General features: G+C 48.2%; 1 protein-coding gene across 1 annotated transcript in view; it reads left to right on the plus strand.

Moving 5' to 3' along the window:
• Positions 1 to 338: 338 nt before the first annotated feature.
• Positions 339 to 18277, plus strand: part of KDM7A (lysine demethylase 7A) — a 97814-nt gene continuing 79875 nt past the window's right edge. The window contains exon 1 of the mRNA XM_051835658.2: positions 339 to 691. Within this exon, the coding sequence (XP_051691618.2) occupies positions 498 to 691 (194 nt within the window). The 5' untranslated portion in view covers positions 339 to 497. The remainder of the gene's footprint in view (positions 692 to 18277) is intronic.

Genomic DNA, 18277 nt, shown 5'->3' on the forward strand with positions numbered 1-18277 from the left:
CCGCGGGCTCCGCCGTCCCGCGGCCCCTCAGCCCGCCGCCCTGCCCGCCCCCTCAGCCTGCCGCGCCGGCCCCTCAGCCGCGGGCTCCGCCGTCCCGCGGCCCCTCAGCCCGCCGGCCCCTCAGCCCGGGGCTCCGCCGTCCCGCGGCCCCTCAGCCCGCCGCCCTGCCCGCCCCTCAGCCCCGGGCTCCGCCGGGCAGCCGCGGAGGGCAGGCAGCGCGCGCGCGTGCGCGGCACGCACGGCCGAGCGCCGAGCCGAGCGCCGGAAGCCGCCGGGCCGCAGCCTGCGCGCGGGGCGCGCCGCCGCCGCTGCCCTCTCGCCGCGGTCGCGCGCGCGCTCTGAGGCGCCGCCGCCGCCGCCGCCGCGGCTGCTGCTCCGGCTGCTGCAGGAGGCGGCGCTGGCTGGCGGCTGCGCTCGCTCCAGTCTGCGAGCGGAGCAGCGAGCGAGCGTGTGTGTGTGTGTGCGTGTGTGTGTGTGTGCGTGTGTGTGTTTTAAAGATGGCCGGAGCGGCGGCGGCGGTGGCCGCGGGAGCAGCAGCTGGAGCCGCCGCGGCAGCCGTGGCGGTGGCGGCTCCGGGCCGGGCCTCGGCGCCCCCGCCGCCCCCGCCCGTGTACTGTGTGTGCCGGCAGCCGTACGACGTGAACCGCTTCATGATCGAGTGCGATATCTGCAAGGACTGGTTCCACGGCAGGTAAATAAGCCCCCGCCGGCCCCGCCGCCGCCGCCGCCGCCGCCGCCGGCCGGCTCCCCCTGGCCGGGCCGCCGCGCCGCGTCCAGCGTCCCGGGGGCCGCGGGGCCGGGCCGCGGGGGCGCGCGGGGCCCCGGGCTAGCCGGGCGCCGGGCAGGTTGCCGAGGGGAGCCGGTGGGCTTCCCCGGCCCGGGCGAAGAGTCGCCACAACAAGCAGGAACAAAGGGGGCCGACGGAGAAGTTGGCAGGGGGAGCCCGGGGCGCGGGGCCGCGGCCGGCGGGCGCAGCGCCGGGAGGGCCCGGAGCCCCTGGGCCGCCCGGGCCGCCCGCCGCGCCCCGGGCTCGGGCCGGGAGCCGCCGGCCGCCCCTGCCTTCCTTCCGGGAGGCGGCGGGCCGGCGCGGGCCGCGCGTCCCCCCCCGCCGCGGGTCCCCGTCGCGCCCCCTTCCCCGTCTTCGTCAAACTTCCGCGAGCAGCGGGGCGCCGGGACGGGGGGCGGCGGGGCGGCGCAACAGATGAGGCGGCCGCGCGGGGGGCTCGCGGGGCGCTCGCTGGGGGCCCGGGCCCGGCGGCGGCAGGTCGCCCGGGGTCGCGGCCCGCGCCCCAGCGCAGCCCCGGCGGCCGGCGGCGGCCTCCCCGGGCCCCCGCGCCGCGCTCGCGCCGGGCGCAAACTTTACAAAGAGCGCCGTGGCCGTGGCCCGGGGGCCGGCGACCCCGGCCGGCGGCGGCTGACTCACGGGGCACCGGCCGCCGCCGCGCCGCGGCTTTGACGTTTGCGAGCGCTCGGGCCGCCTCCGCAGCCAGGCCGCCGACTCGTGTGTTTTGTAATCAAAGTGTGAGGCTAATAAAGGCGGCGCCACAGCCTCTTGACTCCGGCGTGGGAGGGACTCGCAGGCATTTAAACAAAGAAACTAGTTGGGGCTGGGCTCCCGAAGTCCGTGTTTGGGCGCCGCGGCGGAGCCTGCGGTCACCTTTGGGTGCAGCAGGTCCCTCCGGGCCCCGCTGGCTGTTGTGTCCCGGCGAGAGCACGCTCGCGAGCTGCAGCAGATGTGCCGGCTGCGGTGGTAGGAAGTGTCCTTTGATTGACAGGAGGGCATTTAAATGCAGCCTCCGCTCCCCCTCCCCAATTTCTCGGCAGCACTCGGGGCCAGGCCAGATGTCTTGGTCTCCCTCTGCTGGTCCGGGGAGAGAAAGCCCTAGAAATTACAGGGTTTCAGTGTCGACTGCGAGATACAGTTTCACTTAATTTTCAAGTACAGTTAGTTAATCAGTGTTGAGGTTAGGCGACGTCGACGACGGAAAACAAGACACGTTATCCCTTTCAAAGAAAGGTGGCCTCCTCGTTTTGCATCAAGATGTTCGTTAGTTTTCTGCAGTTTTGTATGGTTGTGCAATATTGTTAAACCTTGCCGCTTGTAATTAACAAAATATTACCCAAGGAAGTTTTTGTTACTGTAAACGGAATTTTTATGAGTATCTAAAAGTGAAATTTGAAGATACCAAATCTTGCCAGTTCTATTTTGACATCCTCTGTTTCCATAAAATAATTCTAAGCCACTAGAATAGATTATTCAAAAATTTAAGTTCTGTATAGAATTAAAACCCTAGTGATTATGTAAATGCTTAGTTTTTCAAAGAACTGTTTTATGAAATTGAAGCTTTTTTAAGGTTTTACTTTAGTTTCATTTTTAAAAAAAGATTTATTTTTTATTTGAAAGGCAGAGTGCGAGACAGAGGGAGAGTCAGAGATCTTCCATCCGCTGGTTGACTCTCCAAATGGCCACAGTGGCTATAGCTGGGCTGATCAGAAGCCAGGAGCCAGGAGTTTTTCGAAGTCTTTTACATGGGTGCTGGGTCCAAGCACTGGGTCATTTTCTGCTACTTTCCCACTAGCATTAGCAGAGAGCCTGATGGGAAGTGGAGCAGTCAGGACTTGAACCAGCATCCATAAGGGATGCCGGCTCTGCAGCTGGGAGCTTTACCTGCTACCCCACAGCGCAGGCCCTAAAACTGAGGCATTTTAAGTTGCATCAGAAATTTGTCCCATTGTGCAGTGTAGAGATTTAATAGGTTGGTAAATTTTAGACTTGTTTTTTTTTTTTTTTTTTTTTTTGCCATCTTAATTTAGGTAACAATGCTGTAGTCATGAAAAACTTCAGGTCTTATAGAGAATTTTCTAGTATGTTTGAGTATAGATTGGTAAACAGGAGAGGCTGAAGGAGTAGAGGGCACAGAGGAGAGAGCAGGACTGAAACACCAAGCCCTCCTTGCTCTGCCCTGTGGATCTATGTAACTCTGTGTTTGTGAAAGGACTCTAAAGTATATGGCCTTCTTTTTAAAAAGATTTATTTATTTATTTGCAAGTCAGAGTTACACAGAGAGAAGAGGCTTTTTTTTTTTTTTTTTTTTTTTTTTTTTTTTTTTTTTTTGAGCCCACTTTGTTTTGAGCAGATTCTTGTGACTTTAATGTGGTCAGGTGTCACAAGTTAGCAAATGCAGTGATACTGTGTTGCCCCAGCAAGGCGGTATGTGAAGTCACGTGTTCTTCCTGTGACTGTACCGTTGAATGATATTTTCTAATGCAACAAAGTATACCTTATGTGTTAATTATTAACCAGATAGCATTGGCCTCCATGGGAGTTGGCCCCTGCAGGACTAAGCTGTATCACTGGTCTCCACCCTCAGTTCTGGGGTCAGGAGCTGGCCCATCTGCAGAAGGAGGGAAGGGACCTAGGAGGTTGGACACACAAAATTGCCCTCATCTGGATAACTTCTTGTTATCTTGTTCTGTTGCTTTTTAAACTCGGAGAATCAGTGAGTCTTGATATAAATTTCGGTTTGCTCTGCCTGGAGTTTGTGTTATCAGGAAATCTGAAAAGTTGTCCCCGTGTGTCTCGTGACAGGGAGGGCAGGCCCGTCTTGGTGCTTTGCTGTCAGGCCACCAGGCGGACGGATCACCTTCCTGTGGACACTTGGACGCTTTGCTTGCATCCTTGGTGTTCAGGAATGTCCATCCCTCAGTCCACCCTTTTGCCAGTGAGAGGAGAAGAGAGTACTTGCCAGGCAGGGTCCACTGTCCAGCTGATAGTCCAGGGCTGTGAGCTGGGGGGGACAGGATTTTCCTGGGAAGATGCCTTCCAGTCTAGAGATGGAGTTCTACTCTGAATTCTTCTGGAAGGTTGGTAATGACCTCACCTGATAACCCCTTACCCCCCCCCCCCATCTCCAAGCTGGATATCTTGCTATACTACTTTTAAATCATCCCATGCAAAGCTGCTTCAGTGTCCTAATTTAATTGTGTTGGACTATCTCTTGTCTCCCCATTAGAATGTAAACGCTTTAGTATTAGTCTTAAATCACATTTTTTTTTTTAAAAAGCATTTATTTTTTTATTTGAGAGGCGGAGAGGTGTTCCATCTGCTAGTTCACTCCCCAGATGGTCATGACAGCCAGAGCTGGGCTGATCCGAAGCCAGGAGCCAGGAGCTTCTTTCAGGTCTCCCACGCGGGTGCAGGGCCCAAGCACTCGGGCCATCTCCTGGGGCTTTCCTGAGCCTTGCAGGGAGCTGGATCAGAAGTGGAGCAGCTGGGTCTCAAACCAGCGCCCAAATGGGATGCCGGCACTGCAGGCAGCAGCTTTACCTGCTGAGCCACAGCACTGGCCCCCACATGTCCGTTCGTTCTTTCTTTCTTTCTTTCTTTCTTTCTTTCTTTCTTTCTTTCTTTCTTTCTTTCTTTCTTTTTTTTATTGATGAAAGTAATTTATTATAGAAAAATTGGAAGTTGCAAAAAAGTTTAAAGAATATGAAAATACCCGTGTCTTCCATAGATAAACACCATTTTACTATTTGAAGTATATGTGTATATATATTTTCATTTTTTTAAAAGATTTGCTTATTGGGGTCAGTGCTGTGGTGTAATGGGTAAAGTTGCTGACTGCAGTGCCGGCATCCCATATGGGTGCCGGTTTGAGTCCCAGCTGCTCTACTTCCAATCCAGCTTTCTGCTATGGCCTGGGAAAGCAGTGGAAGATGGCCCAAGTCCTTGGGCCCTTTCACCCACGTGGGAGACCTGGAAGAAGCTCCTGGCTTCAGATAGGCACAGCTCCAGCCATTGCGGCCAATTGGGAGTGAACCAGAGGATGGAATCTCTTTTTTTCTCTCTCTCTGCCTCTCCTCTCTGTGTAACTGTGACTTTCAAGTAAAATAAATAAATCTTTAAATAAAAAAAAGATTTGCTTATTTATTTGAAAGGCAGAGTTACAGGGGGAGACAGAGGGAAGGGGAGAGGGAGAGAGATCTCTGCTGGTTTAGAGTGGGGGGTAGAGAGAGAGAGACAGACAGAAAGGGAAAGAGATATCTTCTGTCCACTGGTTTACCCCCCAAATGCCTGCAACAGCCGGGGTTGAGTCCATCTGAAGCTAGGAGTCAGGATTCCATCCTGGTCTCCCACACGGTGGCAGGGGACCAAGTACTTGGGCCATCTTCTGCTGTTTTCCTAAGCACATTAATGGGGAGCGGAATGGAAATTAGCAGCTGGAGCTTGAACTGGTTTTCCAGTATGGAATGCTGGTGTGGCAGGTGGTGGCTTAACCTGCTGCTGCCCCACATCACCAGCCCCAACTTCCAACTTTTTCCTCTCTTTAAAAGTTCTTTGAAAACATTTTTAGTGATTGCACACTGTTTCCATGGAAGTACATTTAAACATTACTCCCCTGTTGTTATTTACCTTGTTTACTATTGGTATTTGCTTATGATAGGATTGATGTCATTGTGGGCATCCATGATTATTTCCTTAAAATAAATGGATTAATACATGTCAAACACTTAGAAGATCTGGCAGATGGTGACTACTCAGTAAGAAATCTCCATGAACTAGAATCATTAATAAAAAGGTACAGACGTTTTTAGGCTTTTTGTACCTTTGCCAGACTGTTCTCCATAAAGGTTATTTCATTTTTGTTTATAATACTTAAAATAAAATCAGTTTTGTTTGAAAGGTAGAGAAAGCCGACAGAGATCATCCATCAGCTGTTACAATCCCAAAATGCCCACAATGGCCAGTGCTGGGTCAGGCCACAGCGGGGCTGGGACCCACATTCTTGAGCCATTGTCACTGCCCCCCAGGATGCATAACAGGCAGCTGGTTTGGAAGCAGAGGAGCTGGGACTTGAACCAGGCACTCTGATATGGGATGCAGGCTTTCCAAGTGGTGACTTAAGCTACTTTGCCTAATACCTACACCAGGCTATTCCACTTTACTCTTGCCAGCTGTGCCCACTTTCTAGTTCCTTGAGTTTTTACCAGTCCAAGGTGTTATTTTTCTTACCCCTCTCCCCACAAATAAAACTGCCAAAAGGCATGCCCAAGACTGTTCATGACAGTGTTACTTATTATCCCCAAACTAGAACAACCTGGATGTCAAGAGAAAATTGTTTGAATTGTGGTACATTCATTGAATGGAATACTACTGAGTGATAGAAAGAAATGTACTATTGATCACCCAACAACATGGATGGATGAACCTCATAAAGTTGAACAACAGAAGCCAGGCACAGAGGGTATACTGATGTTTCCATTTATATGAAGTTCAAATACAGACAGCTGCATGGCAGAAACCATTATGGTGTTTGTCCTTGTGGGGTTTGTTGAGTGAGAGGAGCTTCCGAGGTGGAGGTGGTGTTCTGTACTTTGGTCTTGGTGCCGGTTAGGTGAGTGGATAGAGATGTAAAAATCTGAGCTGCCTATGCACTGAAGATTTTAAAAAACATTTTATTTTAATGTTAGAAGTGTACTTTTATCACTAAATCATTAAAAGTAGTTGGAAATTTAAATTTAGGAGATGATGTACACTGTTTTATAGTTGTATTTGCTTCTGGTTCCTGACTTTAATGATTATCGTTAAGTAGAGTGTTGACTTTGGCTTAGAGCTTGTACTGTATCAGGCGCTGTTCTTGGTGCTAGGAACAGTGAACAGCACAAAGTTCTTGCTGTTTTGTTACATATGCTAGCAGAGGAACAGAGATAAAGCAGTCTGTGACAAAAGAGTGGGAAGTACTGTGGAGCAAATTTGAGTTGAGGAAGAGAGGGAGGTGGGGTAGTAGTGTTCTGCTGTGTAGGGTGTGATTATGGAAGGCCTTGAGGAGACCCTCGTACTCAGCCAGTCTAGGAAGAGGCATGCCAAGCCAGCGGAAGGAGAGGTGCAGTGTCGTGAGGCTGGGGGTGCCTGTCAGTGCCAGGGAGAGCCAGAGCGCCCACGTGGAGTGACCTGGAGCTGGTCGAGGTTGGATCGTGTAGGGTTAGTGTTTTGGATTTTATCTGAGCAGATGCTTTACTTTGAGTGTAACCCTTGAAAGAACTGCTCCGGCTGCGACAGCGGCTGAGACGTGAGGGAGGAAAGGTGAGGCTGCTGTAGTAATCCAGGCGACAGATGCTTTGAACTGAAAGTTCAGTTCATGGGACTGTGAAAACTTTATCTGGAATACTACTACGGGTGGGAGTTGGTTAGATAATTGCTTTACAGGGCCCAGAGAACTCACTAAAATGATGTTTTATCAAGGGCACTGTTCTGATAACATCAGATACGTGTTACCATTATCCCCATTTTAGAGGTGAGGTAGCTGAAAGGACATCAGTAGTTTTCCCGGGGCTGCAAAGCTCGGGGTGCTGCAGCTGGTCCCATGCAGAGCCCAGGTAGGTGGCACTAGGTCTCTGTGTCCTCAGCTGCAGGTGTGAGTCTGTCTGTTCTGGGAGTGTATAGGTTGGTCAGATAAGGCAGGGTTCCAGAAAGAGATGCCTGGATACCTTTTTTATGTTGTTTTCCATTAAAATTTTCTTTATCATAAACTTGTAAAAAAATTGTCATATTTTCCTTGAGGATGGAGTATTTATAAGGGACTTACTTAAAGTGTTTTTGATTATTGGAGTATATTTCTTTTTTTTTTTTTAAAGATTTTATTTATTTATTTGAGAGTTACACAGAGAGAAGAGAGGCAGAGAGAGAGAGGTCTTCCATCCAGTGGTTCATTCCTCAATTGGCCGCAACGGCTGGAGCCGTGCTGATCTGAAGCCAGGAGCTTTTTCTGGGTCTCCCATGTGGGTGCAGGGGCCCAAGGACTTGGGCCATCTTCCGCTGCTTTCCCAGGCCTTAGCAGAGAGCTGGATCGGAAGAGGAGCAACTGGGACTAGAATCAGCACCCATATGGGATGCTGGTGCTTCGTTAACCCGCTGCGCCACAGCACCAGCCCCTGTAATATATTTCAGTTTTTATTTAATTAGGGATTAGAATTTTTTTTTTTTTTTGACAGGCAGAGTTAGACAGTGAGAGACAGAGAGACAGAAAGGAAGGTCTTCCTTTCTGTTGGTTCACCCCACAAATGGCCGCTTACGGCCAGGATGCTGCGGCCGGCGTGCTGCGCTGATCCAAAGCCAGGAGCCAGTTGCTTCTCCTGGTCTCCCATGCGGGTGCAGGGCCCAAGCACTTGGGCCATCCTCCACGCCTTCCCGGGCCACAGCAGAGAACTGGACTGGAAGAGGAGCAACCGAAACAGAATCTGGCACCCCAACTGGAACTAGAACCTGGGGTGCCGGTGCCGCAGGTGGAGGATTAGCCAAGTGAGCCGCGGCGCCAGCCTAGAATTATTTTTAAAATTTGTTTTATATACCTTTCACCTTAATATTGGAGTCTTTTAATGTTACAGTGTAATTTATTTGGTAAACACTTGTCTCATAAGAACAAAAACCCCATATTTTGAACGTTTTTGATTACTTTTTTGATATGGCGGTGTATCCTAAGAGAATGTGTGAATACTTGTGTTTGACTTCTTACAGTTTTGTATATTTATGTTCAGTTTTGCTATTTGAATAAAATATACTGTGATGCATGGGGCATACATTTCTCTCATTAAACTTCTTTTTAAATATTTAAAAATTATTAGTTTGGGATAGATTGCTGTTTGGTATACTCTTGTAACCTATGTTCTTAGTATGAAATTGAGTTTCCTGATCTCTCATGGGAAGGAATGCTTTTAGTTTTACAGACTTGAAGTGGGGAGGGGGAGCCTCAAGAGTAGGAACAGGTGTGGAGGAATTTGGTTGTGGAGCAAGCTTTGGTTGAATCTTTCAATTTAAATTCCAAGATAATTTGCACGGCTTTTGAACAGCTGGCCACTGCTGATCTTACAGCTGCTGTACTTTTGGTTCTCTTTGGAAGTTATGTTTTATTACTGTAGTGATTATTTACTTTTCCATTATAGTGTGAATTAATGGTAACTTGTATGATTTCTTTATGTATTTGTGTGAATCCTGGTTCCTTTTTACTCAAGAGTAATGTTTAGAAACTAAAGTTTGGCAGTAAATGGGCTCATGGCTTTTAGGCCTTCTCAATGGTTAGAGCCAGGAAGCATACTATCAGACACATGCATATACAGCTATATTTGTTTCTAGATCTATCTGTAAATGTTAAAAGCTATACATTTTCATAGTAATTTGAGTCTAATCTAACACCACAGGTTAGCTTTCTCCTTCTCCTTGTAACTTTTCCAACAATGACATACCCAGCTCCCATTATCTACAAAATAGATACTTGTTTCACCCTAGTGCAGAAGTGAAATAGTACTAGAATTGCTAACCCCATCCCCTATGAGAAACAAATGTACTGGTTATAGAGTTTGTGTATAGTTCTTTTTGTCTTTACCCTTATAACATCTAGTCAAAGTACTGTTATTCAAAGTTACTTACAGTAATTCTTTTCTCCCCCACTTTATTTTTTTTTAAAGATTTATTTTTGTTTATTTGAAAGAGTTACAGAGAGAGGTAGAGACAGAGAGAGAGGTCTTCCATCTGCTGGTTCACTCCCCAGATGGCTGCAATGGCCAGAGCTGCGCTGATTGGAAGCCAGGAGCCAGGAGCCAGGAGCTCAGGTCTCCCACATGGGTGCAGGGTTGCAAGGACTTGGGCCATCTTCCACTGCTTTCCCAGGCCATAGCAGAGAGCTGGATCGGAAGTGGAGCAGCCGGGACTAGAACCAGCGTGCATAGGGGATGCTGGCACTTCAGGCCAGGGCCTTAACCCACTGTGCCACTGTACCACAGCGCCGGCCCCCCATCTTCCCCACTTTAGTATGTTTTAGCATTCATCTATATACACTTAGGTTCATTTGTTACTGTTTGTATCGAATTTTAGGTTCCTTCCATATCCTTGGTGGTTTTGATTGTTGGTTTATTTTTTGAGTATGTAACACATTACTGCAGTTCTAAAAAGGTATAAGAGAAAAGATGTACTCAGAAGTGTCACTCCCTCCTACAGCTTTCCCGTTATCTGCTGCCTTTTCATTTCTTGCCCATATACTTCCTGTAACACATCTCTTTAGTTTCTGATTTATCCTTTCTGTGTGGAGGGCTTCTTAGTTTATCCCACAGATGGGCAGAGGCATGTGTATTATATCTGCTTTCTTTCCATGAAAGGCAGCATAGTATAAATACTTTTTTTGCACTTTGCTCCTTTCACTTGGTGGTATATATGGGGAACCACTCTATGTCACTTCATAGAGAGCTTCCTTGTTCTTTTTTACTGCTGTATAGTACTCTCGTGTGGCTATACCTACCATGTTTTATTAAGCTGTTCTCTTGTGTGTGAGCATTTGCAGTTACAAACAATGCTGCAATGTATCAGACCTTGGATATATGTATTTTTGTATTGTTGGAGGTGTATCATTAGGTTTGATTGCAATCGCGGGATTACCTGGTTGAGAGATAAAATGCTTGTGCTCTTTTATTAGAGTTCTGGGTCTCCCTCCTGAATGGTTGGCCCAGGCTGCGTTCCAGCCAGCAGTATGTGAGAATGCCTCTTTACCACATCCTTGCTAAGGACATTTTTTTATTAAGCTTTGCCAGTCTGGTAGATGAACAGTGGCATCCATGTTTTAATGTGCATTTGTCTAATTATAGATGACGGGTATTTTTCATATGGCTTAGGACCATTTTCTTTTTTTTGAGAGTTGTCTGCTTACACCTTCTGATTCTATCAGGCTTTTGGTTTTTTGTTCCTCAATTTTTATGAGCTCTTCATGTGTTAGGCTCGTTAGGCCTTTGTGGCATTTGTTTTAAAAGTATTCTCCCCTACTTTGTAGTTGTCTTTTGGTTATGTTTATGATTTTTTTTTTTTTTTTGCCATGCAAAACATTTTTGAAGAAATTATGTAGTAATATTAAGTCAATCTTAAAATTGACTCTTGGGTTTTAAAACTTTGGGGTTTTGAGTTATAATTAGTAATCCTTTTTTTTTTTGTTTGTTTGTTTTAAAATTTGTTTATTTGAAAGGCAGAGTCACAGAGAGAGAGGGAGAGACAGAGAGAGGAAGAGAACTTCATTCCTTCATTCACCAAATGTCTCCAACAGCTGGGGCTGGGCCAAGCTGAAGCCAGGAGCCAGGACCTCCATCCAAGTCTCCCATGTGGGTAGCAGGGACCCAGGCACTTGGGCCATGATCTGCTCTCGTAGGCACATTAGCAGAAAGTTGGCTGAGAGTGCAGAGTAACTGGAACTTGAACCCTGGCACTCCAGTATGGGATGTAGGAGTGCCAAGCAGTGGCCTAACCTACTGGGCTACAGTGCCTCTCCTGAAATTCTTTTAAAGGGGACTTTATCTACAATTTTACTTTTTTCTAAATTACCACCCAGTTGTCACAGTATTGTTTGTTTGAAAGTCCCTATTTGCCCCAGTGACTTGAGATAGATCTGTCAGTATAAAATTTTATATATATACTTGGATCTGTTTATGTACTTTGTATTCCACGTCACTGGTTTGCCTGTCCAGCCACGTGCCAGTGCTGCACTGCTTGAGTCGTTCGGCTTTCAGAGCATGTTTTCAAGTCAGAGAAGGCTAGTTCCACTCTCCTAGTTACTTGTTCCCAGTGTTTTCCTGATGGTTCTTGCAGTTTTATTTTTCTATATGAACTTTAGTATCAGCTCGTCTAATTTCATTTAAAGTTTGTTGGTATTTTATTCGAATTAGGTTAAGTTTACATATTAAGGATGAGAACTGATTTTTTAAAAGATTTATTTATTTATTTGAGAGGCAGAGTTTCAGACAGAGGGTGAGACAGAGAGGTCTTCCATCCGTTGTTTCACTCCCCAAATGGCTGTAACAGACAGAGCTGGGCTGATCTGAAGCCAGGAGCCAGGAGTTTCTTTCTGGTCTCCCATGCTGGTACAGGGGCCCTAGCACTTGCACCATCTTCCACTGCTTTCCCAGGTGCATTATCAGGGAACTGGTTCAGAAGTGGAGCAGCCAAGACTTGAACTGGTGCTCTTCTGGAATGCTGTGTCCAGCGCCAGCCTCTTAAATAGCGTCTTGGTGATATTTTAGACCTAAATTTAAAGATAATATTCTGTATCTAAATTTAAAACATACCTCTGTCTTTGGTAGTTTTTTAAATAAAACAAAGTTGAAAAGAATAAGTGAAACAGAGGAAGGAAGAAGTTCTTAACAAGTGATTGATATAGAGGAGTCTGTAAAACCTTGAGCAGCAGGATTTTCCCGTAGCAGCATTTTCTAACCTGTGCTTGTGAACCCAGAGGTTTAAGTTACCTTGGGAGTTTACGTTTTTAATTTGTCTTTCAAAAAGACAGTGACTGTTTTCTCTTTAAGGTGGAATAGTTTGAGAGCTTCTGAGTGTGAGCAAGCATGGGCGGGGCATCAGGTAGACATCAGTTCAAGTGCTCAGGACGCAGTGCCTGGCTGCTTTGTCACTCAGCTGAGTGCTGCCAGACACCTTGGTTTTTAAGTGGACATTTCAGACACGTACACATGTAGAACCATGCAGTACAGCTCCAGGTGTCATCACGCCGCCTCAGTGGGTATCAGTACACACACAGACGTAGAACAGTGTAGTGTGGTCCCAGGTGTCATCACGCCACCTCAGTGGTTATCAGCTCACACACACACATGTACAGATGTAGAACAGTGTAGTGTGGTTCCAGGTGTCATCACGCCACCTCAGTGGTTATCAGTACACACACACACACACACACACAAGTAGAACAGTGTAGTGTGGTCCCAGGTGGTCATACATTTTTAACTGTTTGTTTAAATCAAGATCCAGATATGGTCTATATACTATGGTCTGTTGATATATCTTGTAAGTTTATATATAGCAGTGGTTCTCAAATGGGTAAGGTTTGGCCCCCCAGGGAGGATTGGCAAGGTCTACAGATTTCTTTTTTTCATTTTATTTGAAAGGCTTAGAGACAGAGATAGAGGTCTTCCACTCCCCAAGTCATTCCCCAAATACTCATGACATCCAGGGCTGGGCCAGGAACGTGGAACTCAGTGTGGTCTCCCATGTTGGTGGCAGGTACCCATGTAAGTGAGCCGTCATTTTTGCTTCTCAGAGGCACATCAGCAGGGAGCTGAACTGAAGCAGAATTACTGGGGCTCAAACAAGGCTCTCTGGTATGGGGTACAGATGGTCCAAGCCGTGTCTTAATTGCTGTGCCAAACACCTGCTCCTAGAGGCAGCTGGTTTGGGGGTGGGACTGAGTTGCTGCTGGTGTCCAGTAGGGAGAGGAAAGCGATGTTGCTCACATCCTGCCCTGGAGATGGGCATACCATTGAGGAGGCCCACTGTCCATACTGAAGCTCACTGGATGTGGGTCCTGGCTCCTCTGTTGCCAGTTCCAGCTTCCTGTGATGTGCACCCATGTAAAGAGGGTGGTGGCTCCAATGACTGGTGTCCTGCCACCCACATAGGACACACAGATTGAGTTCCCAGCTCCTTGCTCCTGACTCAGCCTGGCTCACTGGCATCCCACGTGGGCTCTGGTTCCAGTCTCGACTGCTCCACTTCTGATCCAGCTCCCTGCTAATGGCCTGGGAAAAGCACCAGGAGATGGCCCAAGCAGTCAGTGGAAGATGGCTCACGTGGGAGACCTGGATGAAAATCTTGACCCTTGGCGTTGGCCTGGTTAAGCACCGGCCGGCTATTGCAGCCATCTGGGGAGTGAGCCAGCAGATGGAAGATCTCTCTCTTGTCCCTGTGCCTTTGCCCTTTTCTCTGTAACTCTTACAAATAAGTAAGTCTTTAAAAATAAATTAAAACAACATAGAAAGATTGAAAAAAATGAAAGACTGGCCGGTGCCATAGCTCACTTGGCTAATCCTCTGCCTGCAGTGTCAGCACTCCGGGTTCTAGTCCTGGTTGGGGTGCCGGATTCTGTCCTGGTTGCTCCTCTTCCAGTCCAGCTCTCTGCTGTGGCCCGGGAAGGCAGTGGAGGATGGCCCAAGTGTTTGGGCTCTGCACCCCATGGGAGACCAGGAGAAGCACCTGGCTCCTGGCTTCAGATCGGCACAGCTGTAGCGGCCAATTGGGGGGTGAACTAACGGAAGGAAGACCTTTCTCTCTCTCTCTCTCTCTCTCTCTCTAACTGCCTGTCCAGGCAAAAAAAAAAAAAAAGAAAAAAAAGAAAAAAAAAGAAAAAAAAGAAACAAAAAAAAGAAACACAAGCTTCTGGCGGGAGCCTGGTCCAGCCCTGGCTGTTGCAGCCACTGGGGAGTGAACCAACAGTTGGAAGATCTCTCTCTCCCTCTCTTTAGAGAATCCAGGAGCCTCATGTACTTCCCCCCACCCCCCAAAAAAGTGAAAGTCTTTGTCACCTTTTTACAGTTCCCACTCCCCCAGTGATAAATGCCATGAAGAGTTTTAAGTTCATCCAGAAGGAAGGAATCATACTAAATATAAGTATTTTACCCTTTTCGTTTATTAAAATATCCAGAAATTCTAGGAAACCTTTTCATACCAATATGTACAACTGTCTTATTCTTTTTAATGGCTGCATAGACTTCCATTCTGAGAATCTGCTATAATTTAATTGGTCCTCTGTTGATGGATTCTTTAGCTGTTTGTTTCTTTTTCTTACTATTTTAACAATGCTACAATGTAATATTTTTGTGTTTAATCTTTATTCTTGGCAAGCATTTCAGTATCTTAAGGCAGGTTTATAACATTAGACGTTGAAGTTTTTACTATCTGTGTCATGTTTTAAATTTTATTTGCTGAAGGGACTGTTGATCAAAGAAAGGAAGCATAAAAAACCCTGATACTGACATATAAGTTTGATGATCTGAAATAGACTTTTTTTTTCAAGATTTATTTGAAAGTCAGGGTTACACAGAGAGAGGAGAGACAGAGAGAGAGAGCAAGAGAGAGAGAGAGAGAGAGAGAGAGAGAGAGAGGTCTTCCATCCGATGGTTCACTCTCCAATTGGCTGCAACAGCTGGAGCTGTGCTGATCCGAAGCCAGGAGCCAGGAGCTTCCTGTGGGTTTCCCACGTGGGTGCAGGGGCCCAAGGACTTGGGCCATCTTCTACTGCTTTCCTAGGCCATAGCAGAGACTGGACAGGAAGAGCAGCAGCCGGGACTAGAACTAGCACCCATATGGGATGCCGGCACTTCAGGCCAGGGCATTAACCCGCTGTGCCACAGCACCGGCCCCTTAAAGTTCTTCTTGCCAGGCTATAAGTTGCACTTATGTGGTAATTCGAATATTGAGAAAATCAGTGTTAGAGAAAGTATAGTGACAGTGTATCCAATATATATTTTACTGTGGGGAAGGGAAATGAAACACTTTCCATATGTTCTGTGAGGGAGAATGAAAACCACTTTCAGGATGCTTTGGGAAGCACTTCTCTTCCTTTGTAATTTAGATGTTGCTTTCCTTAAACCTAAAAGACAGAAATCTCAAACATCTAACATTGGCTCCTGTTCATCAGTTAGTAAGAATATAGTTTGATACCATGTGCAGTAAAACATGAAATTGTGAAAACTGGAGGAATCTATACTTTGTAATTTGATGTTTTTCATGTGTGAAAGCTGTTTCAGAGAGTGATTGCTGTTTCATAGAGAAACTGAAATGTGGTCCAGTGTGGTTTTTTCATGTACAAAGCATCCCATGGAAGCTTTAATAATGACAAATACCTGTATTTGTATATATGTACATGTGTACATGCATGTAAGAGTCCTGAAGAATCTAGAGATAGTGCCACTGTTCAGGAACCTGCAGACAATTTTAAAAAATCTTGAGGGGGCAGGCGCTGTGGCGCAGTAGGTTAATCCTCCACCTGCGGCGCCAGCATCCCATAGGTTCAGGTCCTGCTGCTCCTCTTCCATCCAGCTCTCTGCTATGGCCTGGGAAAGCAGTAGAAGATGGCCCAAGTGCTTGGGCCCCTGCACCTGTGCAGGAGACCTGGAAGAAGCTCCTGGCTCCAGCCTTTAGATTGGCCTAGTTCCAGCCCTTGCGGCCATTTGGGGAGTGAACCAGCACATGGAAGACCTCTCTCTCTCTCTCTCCCTCTCATTGTCTGTGACTCTACCTCTCAAATAAATAAACAAAATCTTAAAAAAAAAAAAAAAAGTTGACCAAAGATCAGAAGGCAAAACGATTTGGATAGCACCCTGACTGAGCCAGTGAGTTGCAAAGTATGGCCTAGAAGGTGCCCTTGAAGCAGACATTGTGGCTGCTACCCATTAATGGCTGCAGAAACTTCGCATGGGAGCTTTCTCTCCTGAAGACTGGTTTTGAGGGTTCCTGGGCTCTTCCTCTTCTGTGTGAAGTGCCAGTAGGAAGTGCCCGTCACGTAGGCTGCAGTGAGGGAAACTTGGGTACCGGTGTATGAAACCGTTCTCAGCACTCAGCAGTGAGTTTCACCCTCCTTGGCTCCTAGGCAGTCCCGGTGCTCTGGCCCCAGTGCCTGTGCACCTGGTCTCTCTGCTCCCGTTAGCTGGGCGCCCGTCCTTAGTTCTCTGCCAGCGCTCACCGAGCTGGTGACTCAGAGTCCATCTGTATGGGAATAGCCTCTGAATCCCTACACCTTTTGTAGCCCCCTCCTCTGAGCTCCACCTGGAAGAAGAGGAGGTGAACTAACTGCAGTGTATCCACATTGAGCTCCAGCACGTCTTCCCTTCCCAGTCAGATCTCTTCCTCCTCCATCTCACTGAATGGCAGGCCACTCCTTCACGTTGCTCAGGGCAGAAGCTCGGAGTCACCCTGAATCTGCAGCGGACTCTTCCGCACACCCTGCCGGCCTGCTTTCAGTCGTAGCCTTCTTATTGCCTGCACCGTGGCTGCCCTTGTACAAGAGGGGTAATTGCAGTGGCCAGGATCCTACTCCCCACCCTCCATCCTCTTGAAACCATGTTGAGTTCAGTCTTCTTCTTTTTTCTCCTCTTCTTCTTTCTTCTTCTTCTTCGAAAGGCAGAGTTTTATTTATTTAAAAGGCAGAGTTACAGAGAGGCAGAGGTCTAGAGAGAGACAGAAAAGTCCTCCATCTGCTGGTTCACTCCCCAATGGGCCGCAACAGCTGGAGCTGTACCGATCCGAAGCCAGGAGCCAAGAGCTTCTTCTGGGTCTCCCATGTGGGTGCAGGGGCCCAGGGACTTGGGCCATCTTCTACTGCTTTCCCAGGCCATAGCAGAGAGAGCTGGGTTGGAAGCAGAGCAGCCGGGACTCGAACCAGCGCCTATATGGGATGCTGTTGCTGAAGACTGGGGCATTAACCCGCTGCACCACAGTGCTGGCCCCGAGTTGAGTCTTCTTAACTCTTCTGAAAGCCTTCACCATGGCCTGTAGGAACCTACAGATTGTCCCGCCATTCTGTCTGATGACATTGCTTGCCCCCGCTCCTTTGCCTACTTTACAGCAGCCACACGGACCAGACTTGGCTCTCACTTCAGGGCCAGTGCTTGCTTTCAGTGTGCTGAGAACATTCTTCCTTCAGCTGTTCCAAGGCTGGCTCTTCCTGCACTGCCCCTGGTGTGCCATCGTCACCTGCTCAGTGGGCACTTCTTCTTCTTCTTCTTTTTTTTTTTTGGCAGGCAGAGTGGACAGTGAGAGAGAGAGACAGAGAGAAAGGTCTTCCTTTTGCAGTTGGTTCACCCTCCAATGGCCACCACGGCTGGCGCGCTGCGGCCGGTGCACCACGCTGATCCGAAGCTAAGAGCCAGGTACTTCTCCTGGTCTCCCATGGGGTGCAGGGCCCAAGCACCTGGGCCATCCTCCACTGCACTCCAGGGCCACAGCAGAGAGCTGGCCTGGAAGAGGGGCAACTGGGACAGAATCCGGCGCCCTGACTGGGACTAGAACCCGGTGTGCCGGCGCCGCTAGGTGGAGGATTAGTCTAGTGAGCCGTGGCGCCGGCCAGTGGGCACTTCTTTACCCACTCTAATATAGATTGGAAAACAGAAATTCCCCACCCTCAGGCAGGCTCTTTTCTCCTTAACACTTTTCACCATGAAACATGCTGTACATCTATTGCTTATTTATTAAACTTCCTGTTTAAAACATTTTTCTTTCCTTATTTTACTTTACTTGAAGGGCGTTGGTGAGAGAGAGAGAACACCTTTCCTCAGTTGGTCCGTCCGCAGATACCAGCAGTAGCAGGGGCTGGGCCAGGCTGAAGCTAGGAACCTGGAACTCGGTCTGGGTTTCCCATGTGGGTGGCAGGCACCCAAGAACTTGAGCCATCACCTTCTGCCACCCAGAATGCACGTTATTAGGAGCTGGACTTAAAGCCAAGCACTCTGATACTGATGCAGGCCC

This window comes from Oryctolagus cuniculus, chromosome 3 (assembly GCF_964237555.1).
Source record: "Oryctolagus cuniculus chromosome 3, mOryCun1.1, whole genome shotgun sequence".
Lineage (NCBI taxonomy): Eukaryota > Metazoa > Chordata > Mammalia > Lagomorpha > Leporidae > Oryctolagus > Oryctolagus cuniculus.